This window comes from Phacochoerus africanus, chromosome 14 (assembly GCF_016906955.1).
Source record: "Phacochoerus africanus isolate WHEZ1 chromosome 14, ROS_Pafr_v1, whole genome shotgun sequence".
Classification (NCBI taxonomy): Eukaryota; Metazoa; Chordata; class Mammalia; order Artiodactyla; family Suidae; genus Phacochoerus; species Phacochoerus africanus.
Genome location: NC_062557.1, coordinates 26,868,116 through 26,882,090, shown reverse-complemented (window position 1 = coordinate 26,882,090; position 13,975 = coordinate 26,868,116). Strand labels below are relative to the sequence as shown.

At 58.1% G+C, this 13,975-nt stretch overlaps 2 protein-coding genes across 3 annotated transcripts in view; one reads left to right on the top strand and one right to left on the bottom strand.

The window, feature by feature from the left end:
- Positions 1–1,617: 1,617 nt before the first annotated feature.
- The window catches only part of ACSF2 (acyl-CoA synthetase family member 2), a 37,683-nt gene continuing 25,325 nt past the window's right edge, over positions 1,618–13,975 (bottom strand). The window contains exons 6-16 of one of the 2 annotated variants that reach the window (XM_047756853.1): positions 13,809–13,974; positions 13,180–13,275; positions 12,879–13,036; positions 12,497–12,588; positions 12,149–12,225; positions 5,340–5,447; positions 3,729–3,880; positions 2,512–2,653; positions 2,298–2,408; positions 2,061–2,129; positions 1,618–1,767 (exon numbers count right to left, since the gene is read on the bottom strand). In XM_047756853.1, the coding sequence (XP_047612809.1) occupies positions 1,717–1,767; positions 2,061–2,129; positions 2,298–2,408; positions 2,512–2,653; positions 3,729–3,880; positions 5,340–5,447; positions 12,149–12,225; positions 12,497–12,588; positions 12,879–13,036; positions 13,180–13,275; positions 13,809–13,974 (1,222 nt within the window). In that variant the 3' untranslated portion in view covers positions 1,618–1,716. The remainder of the gene's footprint in view (positions 1,768–2,060; positions 2,130–2,297; positions 2,409–2,511; positions 2,654–3,728; positions 3,881–5,339; positions 5,448–12,148; positions 12,226–12,496; positions 12,589–12,878; positions 13,037–13,179; positions 13,276–13,808; position 13,975) is intronic. The other variant, XM_047756854.1, reaches the window with a different exon arrangement.
- CHAD (chondroadherin) lies at positions 7,330–11,950 on the top strand. The gene is made up of 4 exons (XM_047756855.1): positions 7,330–8,443; positions 10,331–10,494; positions 11,055–11,200; positions 11,437–11,950. The coding sequence occupies exons 1-3, from the start codon at positions 7,670–7,672 to the stop codon at positions 11,194–11,196; spliced, it is 1,080 nt and encodes a 359-aa protein (XP_047612811.1). The 5' UTR covers positions 7,330–7,669; the 3' UTR covers positions 11,197–11,200; positions 11,437–11,950.

The following is a 13,975-nucleotide window of genomic DNA, read 5'->3' as shown; positions in this document are numbered from 1 at the left end:
TCCAATTCAACCCCTAGCCTGGGAACTTCCATAGCTGCAGGTGTGGCCCTAAAAAAAAGCAAAGAAAGAAAGAAAGAAAAAGATCAAAATTGGTTGGTTGGAAGGGATGGAGGAAAATGAGGGTACAGGATGCAGGATGATCACTAAAGACTATGGAGTTTCTTTCTTTTTTTTCCTGCACCTGAGGCAAAGGAAATTCCCAGGCTAGAGACTGAATCTGGGTGGCAGCTGCAACCTGTGCTGCAGCTGTGGCAATGCTGGGTCCTTTAACCCACTGTGCCAGGCCAGATATTGAACCTATGCACCCGTGCATCCACAGCCACCTCCAGCACTACAGTCGGGTTCTTAACCCACTGCCCCACCACAGGAATTCCTGAAATTTCTTTTCCTTTCTTCCTTTCATTCTTTTTTTCTTTACTTGTGTATTGGCCACTCCTGTGGCATGCAGAAGTTCCCAGGCCAGGGATTGAACCCACACCACAGCAGCAACCCACTGAGCCATGAAGGAACTCCTGGAGTTTCTTTTTAAAAGTGATGGACTTTTAAAAATTGACTTTGGTCATGGGTGCACATATCTGTGAATATGCTAAAAACCATTGACTGCAACAATTTTTTTGGCCACGGCCATGGCATATGGAAGCTCCTGGGCCAGGAATTAAATGTGAGCTGCAGCTGGGACCTACACTGCAGCTGTGGCAACACCAGATCCTTAACCTATTGCGCGCCAGGCCAGGAATCAAACCCATGCTGCCGGAGACAGCACCAGATCCCTAACCCACCATGCCACAGCATGGCTCCTGGATATCACATTTTAAGTAGGTGAATTGGATGGTACGTGTGAATTATAACTCAATAAAGCTGTATTTAAAAAAAAAAAAAAAGAATACTTCTTGCCGGACAAATCTGGCAATGATGCGAAAAAGAAATGAGTATAAGGAGTTTCCGTCGTGGCGCAGCGGTTAACGAATCCAACTAGGAACCATGAGGTTGCGAGTTCGATCCCTGGCCTTGCTCAGTGGGTTAACGATCCGGCGTTGCCGTGAACTGTGGTGTGGGTCATGGATGAGGCTCAGATCCCAAGTTGCTGTGGCTGTGTTGTAGGCTGGCAGCTACAGCTCCAATTCTTCATCCTGGAAACTTCCATATGCTGTGGGTGAAGCCCTAAAAAAACAGACAAACAAAAAAAAACAAAACAAAAAAGAAAGAAAGAAAATAAATAAGTAGAGCCCTAAAAAAATTTGTGTTGGCATTCCCGTTGTGGCTCAACAGTTATCGAACCCCAACTAGCATCCATGAGGACTCGGTTCAATCCCTGGCCTTGCTCAGTGGGTTAAGGATCCAGCGTTGCTGTGGCTGTTGCATAGGCTGGCAGCTACAGCTCTGATTGGACCCCTAGCCCGGGAACCTCCATATGCCTCGGGTGCGGCCCTCAAAAGACAAAAAGACCAAAAAAAAAAAAAATTTGTGTTGGTATGGAGGGAGGATTAAATGAAGTAACGAATGCATGCCAAAGTGCTTAGTGCCACCCTTGATCAGGAAGAGGTCTGACAGTGCTAGTTTCCCTTGGGTCTCTTCCCTTCTCCATCCCCTAGAAGCTGCCAAGAGAGCACGCCAGAATAAACAGAGAAGCTCTTTATGCCAGGATCACAGGGACAAGAGGGGGGATGTGGGAAAAGGGCAGGGAGGGCCTGGGAGGACCGCGCCCCCCTCTCTTATTCACAGGTTTAGATGTTGTTCCATCTGCTCTCGAAGTTTGAATTTCTGGACCTAGAAGAGAGAGAAGGGAGAACCAGGTGTGGGCCTCTGCCAGCCAGGGTGCCCAAGCCCAGAGGGTTTGCCTGGGCCCTCAGACGTTCTCCAGCTAAAGCCAGGAAAGGGTCTGGGGCACACCAGGATGAGCCGACTAGTTGGTGATCCTACGGCCAGCCTCGCAACAGATGCCAGCCTGTCCCTCAGGGACGAATAGGCAGGGCTGCCTGAACCTCTGCTGGCCCTGGGGGCCCCAGGCTCTCCCCTGCCCCACTCCACTCCCCCACCCTGAGCCCTTCCACCTTCCACACCTTTCCCGAGACGGTGAGGGGGTAGTCTGTCACAAACACGATGTACCGAGGAATCTTAAAGTGGGAGATCTGCAGACCAGAGGGAGATCAAGCATGAGGCTGGGTGGGGTTCCAGGCTGGGGAGGAGGGAACCGTGGGATGACTGGTGGGCAGGGAAGAGGGTGTCGGAGAACCGGGCAACATCGGCTTGCAGGGGATGGAGCGGGGGTGGGGGGAATGCGGGGATGAGGCCCCCACCTTCCCTTTGCAGAAAGCCTTGATCTCCTCCGCCGTGGTCTTCTCCCCCTTCTTGAGCCGAATGCAGGCACAGATTTCCTCCCCCATCCGGTTGTCCTTCACTCCCACCACCTTCCAGGGTCAGAGACAGCGGCAGACATCCCCATCCGCATCCCCATCCATGCCCCCTGCCCCTGGGGGTCTCGCCTGAGCTCCTCAGGGCTGGGTGTCTCACCTGCACATCCTGCACCTGTGGGTGAGTGTGAAAGAAGTCCTCCAGCTCCGCAGGGTAGATGTTCTCACCGCCTCGGATGATCATATCCTTGGCGCGACCCACGATCTTACAGAAGCCCTGCTCGTCCATCACAGCGATGTCTCTGCAAGGAAAGCCCAGGAGCTGCTCTCACCTCTGCCTCATCCGGCTTGCTCGTTTCACTCATTCAGCAAATAGTCACTGCGCACCTGCTACGGGTCCTGCACTGCTCTAGACACTGGGGGACCACAGAATGAACAAGACATTCCCTGGATCGTATAGTCTAATGGAGGAGGCAGCCCCAAACAAGGAAACCAATACCTCTAGCATATCTGCTCTCTCTCCTGCCTATACATATGTTTTTTTCATGGCTGGCTCCTTTCTTCTCATTCAGATGTTTCTACCTTAGAGAAGCCTTCTCTGATCACCCAATAAAGAGGAGTTCCCCTCCCCACCACTGCCGCTTTCTCTCCTGGGACCCTGTTTTGTTTTCTTTGTGATGTGCATTAATGTCTGAAATGATCTCATTTGTATCTGTCTCCCTCCACCAGACATGTGGGAAGTAAGAGCAAGATCTTTCCCAGCCTGCTTTCTGCTGGACCAGCATAGTGCTGGCCTGTGGCAGGTGCATAATTAGAATTTGCTGACTTAGTAAATAAGTGACTGATGCTTGGCTCGGATTTTGCAAGTACTGTCCTAGGCGCTCTCTCCTGTGCTGCATCTGGTCCCTCCGGGAGCTCTATTCAGAGAATACGATCCTCTTCATTTTACACGTTTTTTTTGTTTGTTTGTTTTGGGGTTTTTTTTGTTTTTTGTCTTTTTGCCATTTCTTGGGCCGCTCCCGCAGCATATGGAGGTCCCCAGGCTAGGGGTCGAATCGGAGGTGTAGCTGCCGGCCTACACCAGAGCCACAGCAGCGCTGGACCCGAGCCACATCTGTGACCTACATCACAGCTCATGGCAACGCCGGATCCTTAACCCACTGAGCAAGGCCAGGGATCAAACCTGCAACCTCATGGTTCCTAGCCGAATTCGTTAACCACTGCGCCACGACGGGAACTCCATTTTACACATTTTGAAAATTAAGCCTCCAAGATGTTCAAGGGCCATCTTGACACACGTGTTCTCCTTGTTCTGGTTCAATGTTCCCAACTCGCCTGGGGACTCCCAGCCTCCCCTCTTGGTCCTGCCCTACTCACCCTGTCCGATACCACTTGTCCTGTCCGATTACTTCGTCCGTCTTCTGAGGATCACCCCAGTAGCCCTGCATGACGCAGTAGCCCCGGATACACAGCTCTCCAGGTGTGTTCAGCTCTGCCAGTGTCCTCGTCTCCACATTCATGATCTGGGCCTGGGAGCAGGCAGCTTCAGACCGGGGCCTCCCACCCTCTCGCTTCAGGATGGGGAGCCCTCAGGAATGGGGGGGCGAGGAGTGAAGCTTTGCCTTCCTTCCCCCTGGTAAGGAGGCCCCCTGGCTCTGCCCATCCCAATCCAGGGAAGGGAGACGAAACCAGAATAGGTCAGTCACCAGGTGGACACCTGAGCTGGGCAGGAAGGTGGGGCCCAGACCAGGAGATGCTCAGAGAAGGAGGCCAGCAGAGGGCCAGGCTAGCTAAAGAATGATAAACTGCAGAAGAAAAGCAAGCCTCTTCTTACTTCCCACTAAACAGCAAATAATGAAGCCAGAGGAGGGGGGCACAGCAGGGCCACGTGAACAGGAGAGGTGGCAGAGATGCAGACCCCGAATGCCTCGGCGAGAAATGAGCCACAGCCAACGTGCAAGGAAAGCTTAGCCTGAGTGCCTCATGTCTGCATGTGCGAAATGGAGAGACCTGCACTCTGCACTGGTGAGCATCCTTGTGAGGTTGTCAGGCACATAGAAGGGGATTAGTGTCACTGCACACTCACTTCAGGGAGGAGGGAAGGAGATTTCTTTTTTCCTTTTTTTCTTTTTTTTTTGTATTTTTGCCTTTTCTGGGGCCGCTTCCCATGGCATACGGAAGTTCCCAGGCTAGGGGGTCGAATAGGAGCTGTAGCCGCCGGCCTATGCCAGAGCCATAGCAACACGGGATCAGAGCCTCATCTGCAACCTACACCACAGCTCATGGCAACGCTGGATCCTTAACCCACTGAGCAAGGCCAGGGATCGAACCCACAACCTCGTGGTTCCTAGTCAGATTCGTTAACCACTGCGCCACGACGGGAACTCCGAGATTTCTGAAATAGGATGGTGGCTGGCCCCAGGGGAAGCACATTGGCAGTGACCCCCAGAGGGGCAAGGGCACAAGGGGGGAGGGGAAACCAGGTACAGGGCTGGCATAAAGCACCAGTGTTGGACGCTGGCAATTTGGAAGGGAAAGGTACTCAGGGTCAGCCTTCAAGGTACAAGGAACCCCCAGAGGGACAAGCTGCCTGGGAAACTGTTTACACCAAGCAAAAAGAGGACCGCTGCCTAAGGTTGGGGTGGGGGGAGGGCTATGGGAGAGAAAGAGCTGTGTAGGAAAAATCTCTGTGCTGTGGCTCCTCTTTGAGGCTGTTCTGGCTGCCCCGAAACAGACAGTTGGCTTGGCAAAAACACACCTCAGACAGGAAGGGAGGCTGTGGAGTTCGGCTGGCGGCTGCTCCTGGCCACTGTTCCAGCTCTTCCCCACTCAAGGCCTCAGCCCACAGAGAAGCCCCAGGCCAGGCCCCGGGAAGCCCCTGCTGCTGGGGGTGCTCTCAGCATCCTGAGTGAGCTCTGATGGAAAAAAACGCGTCCCAAAGGGTGCCCCCCCCGCAGCCACATGGTGGGAGGTGGGGCCTGGGCTCACCTCGGTGTGAGGCATAACTCTGCCCACACTTTCTGCCTTCTGCTCCATGGTGTCCTCGGGAAAGTTCATGAAAGTGACAGGACTATTTTCTGTGGTTCCATAAGCCACCTAGAGGGTCCAGAAAGGGTATTTGGAAGGGAGCAAAGGGATGGCGGCAAGATGGAGAAGCCTCCCTGGGGAAATGGGGAGGAACTCGGGGGAAAGAAGGCAGTGGTTGAACGGTGGGACAAGTGGCATAGTCGGTAGAGGTCAGAGGTCAGAGGTCAGAGGTCAGGAGGCAAACCTGACCTCTGGGATGGAGCCCAAACTAGCTCAACGAGCAGAGTCCCGAGGTCTGAAATAAAACTGAGAGCAGGGAGGCTACTGGCTTCCAGGCAGGGCGCCCAGTCTCCACAGTTCCCTGGAGCAGCCATACGCTTTAGCCTGTGGCTCCCAGCAGCACCAGTGCCCCAGCCCCAAGGCGTCTTAGCACCCGCTTCCTGAATTCAGGCTGTAACATCCCCTGGCCCTCCCTTCCAAGCTGAAGGGTCTGAAAACTTGATGAGAAAGCCAGCCTCCCCTGGCCCACCTGGGAGCTATAAACACAACCCACCCACCCACCAGACTCCTGGTACAAGTGCCTAGCCTTGGGATAGGTGCGCCTCCCCCCACCCCAAGTTCTGGAAAGTTTCCTGTACATTTATTTTCATCAAAATAAAAATACAGCCAAAGCAAGGATTTAAAAAGCCAGTGGCACACACCCTCCCCCCACTCCCCCCCTTCTAGTGGTTGGAACGTCCTGAGCCACAGAAAACCAGAAGCCAGCCTTGGAGAAGCCTGAACACCAGGCAGTGTTCTGGGCCGACTGTGACCCCCAACGCGTGAAAGGAGCTTAGGAGAGAGGCAGGTCTCCCCACCTGAGTGCTGGGTGAAAGGAGAGGGGCCGGCTACCCTCTCTTCTTGGTCCCTTCCAGCCAGCAAAGACACCAGACCTTTGTTCGTCCTTCGGCCTCACCCCGTTCCAAATTTCTTCTGTGTCAGGGGGCATGACTCAGGCACAGCTGGGGTCTGGCAAGATCTGAGGTCCGGCTCCTCCCCTCACCCCCCAAAACAGACAAGAACCCCTACCGGTCAGCTCAGAGCTTGCTTTGAGGCCAGAGCTGAGACACTGCCTGCCCTCCCCTCCCCTTTCCACAAGAATCTGGACACCGTGGCGGGACAAGTGGACACAGAGATCTGGTCAGCTGGGGCAGGGCTGCCCACAGGACCTGGGGTCAGGAAACCCAAGCTGTCCAAGGGCTGGTCCTTTGTAGCCAGGACCCAGCCCCCTCACCCACCCTCACAGTCCTGGGGCCACTGCCCAGGTGTGGCTTCTGCCAAGTACACCTTGGCGCCACCCTGGCCGCCTTCCTGAGAGAGCCCCCCACCTCCCCCGGGGAGGGGGGCGGTTCCTGACCGCCGAGGGGTGGGGATGAAGAGATGGGGACATTCTAGGGAGATTAAGGACAGGGAAAGATGGTGCGGCTGTGGCCTTCTGGTGTGTTTGCCCAGCCCTGCGGGTCACTCCCCTCACCCCCAGGTCCCACTCTTCTGATTACCTTCACCCGTGGCAAAGGGGCATGGGGGTGCCGGGGACGGAAACGCGAGCCCAGGGAGAAGGGGAGGGCGGGGGGCGGGGGAGGTGGGGGAGCGCCTGGGAGAGAGGAGCCATCGGACCTCCAACCTCTCCAGCCTCCTGAGGGTTGGCTGCGGGTGCAGCCGGAAGGGGGAGCCCGATGCCAGAGCGGCTCTCACGCTCCGCCGGCGCCGCACAAGAGCCCCATTAAAGCGCCGCCGGCCGGCGACCGCGGCGAGACTCGCGTCCGGCCGTCCGGCCCCACTTCCTCCCTCGCTGGGTCCAGGGCACGCGGCCGAGCGTGTATGGGGGGGAGGCGTGGAGGCTCAGACTTGAGCAAACAAATAAGTTCAGGGACCGCCTCCCTCTCTGCGGTGTAAACTCGGGGGCCCTGGACACACCCATTACTGCCCCCACCAGGAAAGCAGGGGGAAAGGAGGTCAGGGCTGGGAGGGAGCGAGATCCGAGGGCAGGGAGATAGTGGGGGCCGGGCTGGGGACTGAGGTTCGGGGACCTGGGTCCAGCCGCGCACGGTCCCCAGGGTGAGAGGGCCCCTCCCCGTCGAGGGCAGGGGCGCAGCTCCGGGCGGGAGGGAGTTAACCCGGTGCCCTCGCGGCTCCACGTAGGAGCTGGCTCCGGCTGCCGGCTGCGGTCAGGGCCACCGTATAAATAGGGCGGGAGACCGAGCGCCGAGGACTTGCAGCCGCCCCCAGCCCCGGCCCCTGGCGTCCCAGCCATGGCCCGCCAGATGCTCTTGCTCAGCCTCGGCCTCCTGGCCGGCCTGCTGCCGGCGCTGGCCGCCTGCCCCCAGAACTGCCACTGCCACGGCGACCTGCAGCACGTCATCTGCGACAAGGTGGGGCTGCAGAAGATCCCCAAAGTGTCAGAGAAGACCAAGCTGCTCAACCTACAGCGCAACAACTTCCCAGTGCTGGCTGCCAACTCGTTTCGGGCCATGCCGAACCTCGTCTCGCTGCACCTGCAGCACTGCCAGATCCGCGAGGTGGCCTCCGGCGCCTTCCGCGGCCTCAAGCAGCTCATCTACCTGTACCTATCCCACAACGACATCCGCGTGCTGCGCGCGGGCGCCTTCGACGACCTGACCGAGCTCACCTACCTCTACCTGGACCACAACAAGGTGACCGAGCTGCCCCGAGGGCTACTCTCCCCGCTGGTCAACCTTTTCATCCTGCAGCTCAACAACAACAAGATCCGCGAGCTGCGCGCAGGCGCCTTCCAGGGCGCCAAGGACCTGCGCTGGCTCTACCTGTCGGAAAACTCACTCAGTTCCCTGCAGCCCGGCGCTCTGGACGACGTGGAGAACCTCGCCAAGTTCTACCTGGATAGGAACCAGCTATCCAGCTACCCCTCGGCTGCTCTGAGCAAGCTGCGGGTAGTGGAGGAGCTGAAGCTGTCCCACAACCCCCTGAAAAGCATCCCAGACCATGCCTTCCAGTCTTTCGGCAGATACCTGGAGACCCTCTGGCTGGACAACACCAACCTGGAGAAGGTGAGCTCCTGGCTGCAGAGCTCTGCCCTGGCTCCTTCTTCACTGCCAGGAGGCCCGGGGATCCAGGGCCACAGCTGGGCACCGTCCCCTCTTCCCTAAAATTGCCTCTTCCTGTGGCTAACTCCAAGGTGAGGAGCTCTGCCACCTCTGTCCCTCATCTTGTCCCGTGCCTGCCCCAAATCCTGCCCTGCTGCCCCTAGTCCCTAGTCTCTGGCACGGCCCTCCTAGGATTCCTACTTAAAAACAGCCGGGCTGCCCTGGCCCCACCAGTAGGCCCCAAGGAGGGATATCCAGGGCTCCCAAACTCCTTGCACAGCAGCCACCTCTTCCTTTGGGGCCTTCCACCCGTCCTTGCTGTGTCCCCCACCTCCACCCCGCCCCCAGTCTCCAGCAAACCTCCCACCCCATAAAGGAAGGTTTGTTTATTGAGGAGCCTTCCAGAGGAGCTGGGCACCTCAGGCCCACAAAGAGACCCTGTTCCTGGTGGGGAGAGTGCATGTGTGCTAAGGTGGGGTGGGGGGCTGGGGAGTGAGGGGGGAGCACATAGCTGAGGAAGGCCTCCCAGAGATGCCCCCCACCCCCCAGTCCACACACACACACACACACACACACACACACACACACACACACGCCACTGCATTCCCAGGTCCATCTCAGCCGAGTGGGGACCAGGGGCAGGCCCCAGGTTGCAGGCACGGCACCCAGGGGCTCTGTGAAGGGGCAAAAGCAAGAGCCACTCATCGTTGCCAACCTTTGGCACCAGGACCCCAGGTGTCTCCCCTTAGGGAAGGTGGGCTGGGCCTCACTGTGCCCCAGGACACTCACGGCCCTTTGCCCACCCTGGTCACCAGACCCATCACTTGGCTGCATCCTTCCTTGCTCAGTCCTTCCTCCCCTGTGATTCCCTGGCCAGGTGGGGCTGCCTTGGCTCAGGGTGGCGTTCGCTCTGATGACCACCTCCCGCACCTTGCCCTGGTCCCTGTCCTATACCAGAGGGATTTGCCAGTCCCAAGGAAGGACTAGGTGCGGGAGATGGTCATCAGAGCAGTCTGATTAGCAGGGAACTCCACATCTCTCCCTGGGCCGCAGGCACGGAGATGAGAGCAGCATGGTACCTGGATGGCAACCAGCCTTTGTCTGGGTGGACGGTGCCTGCCTGAGCCTGCCCTTCTTTAGCCCCAGCCACTCCCCAGCAGAAATCAGAGTCCTCTGTGGCCCACCACTGCCACACTGGCCTTTCAGTGGGATGTAGAACAGGGCGGCAGGGGCTCATTTGGGGCGGGGAGGGGAGGCAGGAACTGTGACGTCTGGGCCAAGATGTGGGCACCAATAGAATGTTTCCTCTGGAGTCAGCCAACCTGGCCAAAGGCTCCACCGAGGTGGCTCTACAAATAGTGTCTGGCGGACGGTGAGGGAGCCGTGAGGACAGAGCTGGGGGACATCCCAGGGCCCTGGGGGCTGTGGGGAGCCTGGGCCCACGGCCCATCCCACCAAACACTGACCAACTTCACTGTGTACCAGCTTGCGCCTCTGGGACCAAACTCTGGCTGCCTCCCCAGTCCCAGTGTTTGTGCAGGGAGCACGGTGCCAGGGGAAGAGGAGCTGGGTGTGGTTCTGCAGCTACTGTTTACTCCCTAGTGCCACTCTGGGCAAGGGACTTAACCCTCCCCCCTCCCCCCCCTCTCCAATCTACATATTGGAAATAATACCACCTATCTCAAAAGGTCATTGTATGGATTGGATCTGAGACAACTGAGTCACACTGTGAAACTTCTCAAGCTGCCACTGAGGAGTCCAGGGAAGGACCTACCCCTCGGGGACCACAGAGCTGGGAGAGGCAGACCCCTGGGGCTGGGGGGCTTAGCTCATGCCCACTTCACTCTCTAGTTCTCTGACGGTGCCTTCCTGGGCGTGACCACGCTGAAACACGTCCATCTGGAGAACAACCGCCTGAGCCAGCTGCCCTCCAACTTCCCCTTTGACAACCTGGAGACCCTTACCCTTACCAACAACCCCTGGAAGTGTACCTGCCAGCTTCGGGGACTTCGGAGGTGAGAGCCACCCCCATGTCCCCCCCCAGAATCCGCCCTCACGTGATGGAGTGGAGACACACTGGCCCTGCACTAAGGCATCCTGGGCGCACATCCTGGATCTGCTGCCTAAGAAGTGCGGGACCCTGGGAGTTTCCCATTTGTTTTGTGGTTTTTTTTTTGTTGTTGTTGTTTTTTGTCTTTTTGCCATTTCTTGGGCTGCTCCCATGGCATATGGAGGTTCCCAGGCTAGGGGTCCGATCGGAGCTGTAGCCACCGGCCTATGCCAGAGCCACAGCAACTCGGGACCTGAGCCGCATCTGCAACCTACACCACAGTTCTCGGCAACGCCGGACCCTTAACCCACTGAGCAAGGCCAGGGATCGAGCCCGCAACCTCATGGTTCCTAGTCGGATTCGGTAACCACTGAGCCACGATGGGGACTCCTCCCGTTTGTAAAATGAAGGTGACAGTTCCAGACTGCCCGAAAGCCAAGGCAATCCTAGCCCCCATGGCTGACGCTCCTCCCTCTGGTCCTCTTACCTCTCTTCCCCAACCCCAGCAACTCTCTGTCTCTCCAGGTGGCTGGAAGCCAAGACCTCCCGCCCTGATGCCACTTGCGCATCACCCGCCAAGTTCAGGGGCCAGCACATTCGGGACACGGATGCCCTCCGCGGCTGCAAGTTCCCCACTAAGAGGTCCAAGAAAGCCGGTCGCCATTAAACAGGTGGGGCCGGGTGGGCAGGTCCCCCATGCCCTCTCTGGAGCTTCTGGAAGTGAGGAGGGTGTCCCAGGACGGCCCGTCCCCACCAAGGAAGGGCAGGCAGACCCTCCATTTTGCAGGGAGAGGAGGGGAGGGTTGGGGCTCCCCTCTGAGGGGGCGATGGTACTGTCCAGGGCTCCCACTCTGCAAACTTCGTCTGGGTGGTTGGAGTCCTGACACCAATCCTTGCCTCACCGCAGGTCCTGACCCAGCCGGTCCTGGTGACTGGCCTCTGCCTTCTGCCGGAGAAACTACTGACCCTCCCACCTCCGACCCCCACCTTCTCCCCACAGCCCCTGCTGATGCACAGAGCTGTCCCCACCTAGACACGTCCTGGCAGGGGGGACTCAGGCACCCCAGCACGAGCCCAGCTCCACCTGACAGTGAGAGCTCCATCATGCCTGGCCCCACTGCCATGGCTTCTCTCAGAGAAGCTGTTGCTGAGACTCCCAAGTCCTTAGCCATCAGGATGGCTACCCTTCCAGAATCTTCCTCTCTTCTCCCCTTTCCCTGCCACTTGGAAACAAACATCAGATCCTTGTTCCCCCCCTTGCTTCCAGGAAGGGTCTTAAGGGCCTGCCCCCAACTGTGCCAGCGCCCCCCCACCCCCTGCCAGGACACTCTAGCAGGACACCGGTGCTTTGCCACATACCCTCCCAGGCTGCATATTTTTCCCCCAGATGTCTATAAATATAAATTTATGTATGTATGATATTTACTCCCCCGTCACCTATCTCTGTGACTTGCCAGCCACTGATGAGGTCAGACTGTATTTTCTCACATCCGCTTTCTGGAATGATGGCCAGCCAAAGGGCCTTCCTTGGAGACCTTCCTGGCCTCCTCCCCGCTCCCATCAGTCTGTTCTCATGCAGCCCCAGCCTGCCCTCAACCCCCAGCCCTGCCTCCACTCACCACCAGCTCCTTCATGTTCATCTTGTTGATGATGGCGCGGATCAGCTCTGGGGGTACGGGTGACCCGGCAATAACACCTGGATCAGAGAAAGAGCTGACACAGCTCCCACCTTCTCCAGGCCCAGTGGACCCCCTCTTCACCCATGGCCCTTTAGGGGAAATAACATTCCCTTCTCTCCCCGGACCCTGGACCTGGCAGGTGGCCTTGGGCTGGTATCTAGGGACACTGATTGGCCTCCCTCCCACCCATGTTTCCACAGTGGCCTCCGTGCCCTCGAAATGAATGATTGGGCTCAAATGCAGTTCACTGGGCCAGTCCTGGCCTGGCCCCCCCTGGCCCGATCCCACCTCCACAAATGGCTGAGATGTCGTAACTGGAGAAGTCCGGTTGGTTCAGAATGTCCACGAACATGGTAGGGGTGCCATACAGGAAGGAGCCTCTGTATAAGGAGGGGGTCGTCTCAGAATCAGGTTCGGAAGTAGAAGGGAACAGCCCCTTCGGACCCACCCCACCCTGACCCTACGGCTAGGGCTGAGACTCCAACTCTGGGGAACGGGCAGGTGAAGCTCCTTGGAGGGAAGAACTGGTTCTCCTCTGGGAGTCCCCCGCTACCCCATTTCCATGTCTCCCAGTTGGAGGGAGGAGACGTCTGAGAACGGGATTGGGGCCCAGGAGTGAAGAACCAGACGGGTCTCCTCTGCCCCCAGGTAGCTGCCCACTGATGCTCACCTCTCTCTGCTAATGGCCTCCAGCACCTTCTTGCCATCAAAGACCGGAGAGGACAGGATGAGGGTGACCCCATGCATCAAGCTCACCATTGTGCCCCCCACGGAACCCAGGCAGTGGTACAGGGGGGTGGGCAGGACCATCCTTGACTTCTCTGCCATCTGGAGATGGAGGCAGGAGGCTGGGTCTACTGTGGGGCCGGAAGCTCTGGAAGCCAGTTCCTCTAGCCAGCAGGGGGGAGCCCAGCAGGCGGCCCGCCCCTGCAGGGTGCCAGGAAGCCCTGGCTGGGCCGGCACCCCCTCACCTTCTGTGACAGTTGCAGGCGCTCCCCTATCATGTTGGAGTTGTTGACGATGTTGTAGTGGGAGAGCGTGGCCCCCTTGGGACTGCCGGTTGTCCCCTGCCAAGAGAAGCAGGTGATGGCTTGGCTCCTTTTGTCCCATCTCCTCCCCCCCACCCCCAGGCCACGGCATGCAAGAGCAGTGCACTGGGAATCGGAAGACTGGGACCTTGGCCCAGACCCATTCTTTCGTTCCGTACGTCCTCATGAAGGTTTGCCACGTGCCAGGGGTTAGGATCCAGAGATGTGGAAGACACGGTCTACCCTCATGCCAGAGAGGCAGAGAACTCTGAGGCCCACCAGCAGATGCCCTCTTTGGGCCTCAGTTTCCCCATCTGTTAAATGAGGGGCTCTGAATTGTGGTGGCACAATGTACCTGTCCCTGTGCTGGGGACGAAGGCCAGGGGAGGGCAGGTGACAAGGACACCAGTTGCTGCTGTTTTCCAGGGCAGAGGGGACAGCTAGGTCCAGCCCAGGGAGAAGAGCGTCTGCTCTCCCGATCTCTGCTGCCTCCTCCTTCTCAGGGGAGGGTGACTGGGTCGCAGAGGGGGAGGGTGCCAGCCTGGGCTTGGGACCTGAGACCTCTGCCCTACCGAGGTGAACTGGATGTTGATGGGGTCATGGCAGGACAGGAACTTCTGAGTGTGCCGGAGCTGAGCCAGATGCTGCTCTTGATTGCCAGCTGCCACCACGTCATCCAGAAGCAGGGTCCCTGGCAGAGGGGTGTCCACTGAGATGACGATGGTCAGGTCCGGGAGCC